Genomic DNA, 1,902 nt, shown 5'->3' with positions numbered 1-1,902 from the left:
CCTACGCACATACCCAACTACCCACACACCCCACCTCCCCACACTTCCTCCCACACCTGCCCCCCCCACATGCTTCCCAAAATATACAAGTAAGACTTTATTTTGAGCTACTATGCAATTGCCTTTATATTCACCACTCAAAAAAGCATAAATCAGGATTAAAATAATTTTTTGAAACAAAATTAAAATGTTATAGTAGATGTTTGATTTTTAGTATCTGACTTGTGTTTTATATAATTTGTTAAAATGATATCTTCTGAAAGACTTTATATGGGCACCCTTGACAGCTCACCAAAACTCGTTAAGTGGCCCTCTAGTCAAAATAATTGCCCACCCCTGCATTAATCCTGTATTAGAAAGTTGTAGACTAGAGCCTGCTAATCTGTATCTGTTAATACATTCAGGAAAATGCAATGGTTGTGCCTCTTATCAGATGATAGTTAAAATGATTTTGACTGAACATACACTACCTATTACCATCGTTTCATGCCTCATTAGTGTCAACCAAGTTTTTATTTGTGTTTGCAGCTCAAATAGAGAGAAACAGAACAGGGAAATAGTGAAGATCACTTTGGAAAACCAGAGAATTCTGAAGAAACTTGGTAGCCTCAAAGCTACTTATGATCGTAGGAAGTATGAGATTGATTGGCAGGTATGTGCAATAGTTTTATTCTTGAAAAAGCTTTTTTCTTTTTGTGCTCAAACCAAACAAAATGTGGGAGAAGAGTCAGCTGATCTTAGTTTCCCAAACCAAAATCAATAGGATCAACTGCTAGTTGCACAGTGAAGTACAAAGAAAGATTGGCTAATAGGAAATTGGGAGGTAGTTCTCTAGATTAATGTCTTGACAGAGTTATTAAATGAAAAGATCTCCTTCTCCATCATGTTGATTGGCTACTATATAAAATGGTGGAATCTAAGTAAATGCCTATCTAAATGAGTCAAGAAGTTTTACATATTTTATTCCAACAATCTCAATGAATATGACACATCTTATTAAAAAGACAAGGCTAATGGCTGATAATTTAGATAATTCTGACTAGAGTGAGTGAGTGAAGAGACTAGACTAATCCCATTAATAACTCACCAGTGCACTGATTGAACATAAGTACTGAAAGAAGAGGATGTATATGTGCAAGAAAAAAGGATCAAAACTAGATGTGTACTTGCCTTGACTCCATTAATAACAGTCACTTTAATGGTTAATCCTTTATACTGACAAACCCATGTGCTCTGTTCTTTCTGTGGCAGAACTCAAGGTGCTATATCCGGAACACTTCTCGGTATCTTATCTCTTCTCGGGATGGCTAGGTAGGCAATTTTGCTGCTGATTTTTTCACAATATAAAATGGGATGCAGCTACCATATTCCTTAACTGTGGATAATATTTATACACCATACCTCAGAGAATGATTAACTTGAATAACTTACAAAACTCGGGATTTCAGAGTGCCGTGGTAGTTTGCATTTAAATGTGGCATCTGCTGAAACAACCGCCATTTGTCAGGTGTGCAGGAGGTGGACATAGGATTTGGATCAGGGGTGAGCAAAATATGGCCTGCAGGCCGGATTTGGCTTGCAGAGGGGCTTTGTCCGACCTGCAGTGGGTTCCCTGGTTCTGCCTGGCCCAGGCACCACCCAGCCATGATGCAGCCAGCTGTCCCTGGTCACACAGCAGGGCTGGGACGGCTCTGCGGCTGTGCAGCCCAGGCAGCAGTGGCTCCTTCTGGCTGCTGGTGGCCCCAGGCCCACAGTACCAGCGGGGACCCACACGCAGAGCCCCGACCTGGTGCTTCCTGTGCCTGCTCTGGACTCACCCAACCACTGCAGTGGCAGCAGTGGTGGCACCAGGCAGAAACTCTTGCCTGGTGCAAGGGAAAAGCAGCCCCTTCCCCTCACCAC

At 42.0% G+C, this 1,902-nt stretch overlaps 1 protein-coding gene across 1 annotated transcript in view; it reads left to right on the top strand.

Annotated features, from left to right (window-relative positions):
• The window catches only part of CUNH17orf105 (chromosome unknown C17orf105 homolog), a 30,627-nt gene that overhangs the window by 14,206 nt on the left and 14,519 nt on the right, over positions 1–1,902 (top strand). The window contains exons 4-5 of the mRNA XM_019523636.1: positions 529–652; positions 1,252–1,311. Of these exons, the coding sequence (XP_019379181.1) occupies positions 529–652; positions 1,252–1,311 (184 nt within the window). The remainder of the gene's footprint in view (positions 1–528; positions 653–1,251; positions 1,312–1,902) is intronic.

This window comes from Gavialis gangeticus, unplaced genomic scaffold (genome assembly GCF_001723915.1).
Source record: "Gavialis gangeticus isolate Ggan-Ray unplaced genomic scaffold, GavGan_comp1, whole genome shotgun sequence".
Lineage (NCBI taxonomy): Eukaryota > Metazoa > Chordata > Crocodylia > Gavialidae > Gavialis > Gavialis gangeticus.
Note: the sequence above shows the minus strand (reverse complement) of the source record. Positions and strands in the feature narration are given on the sequence as shown.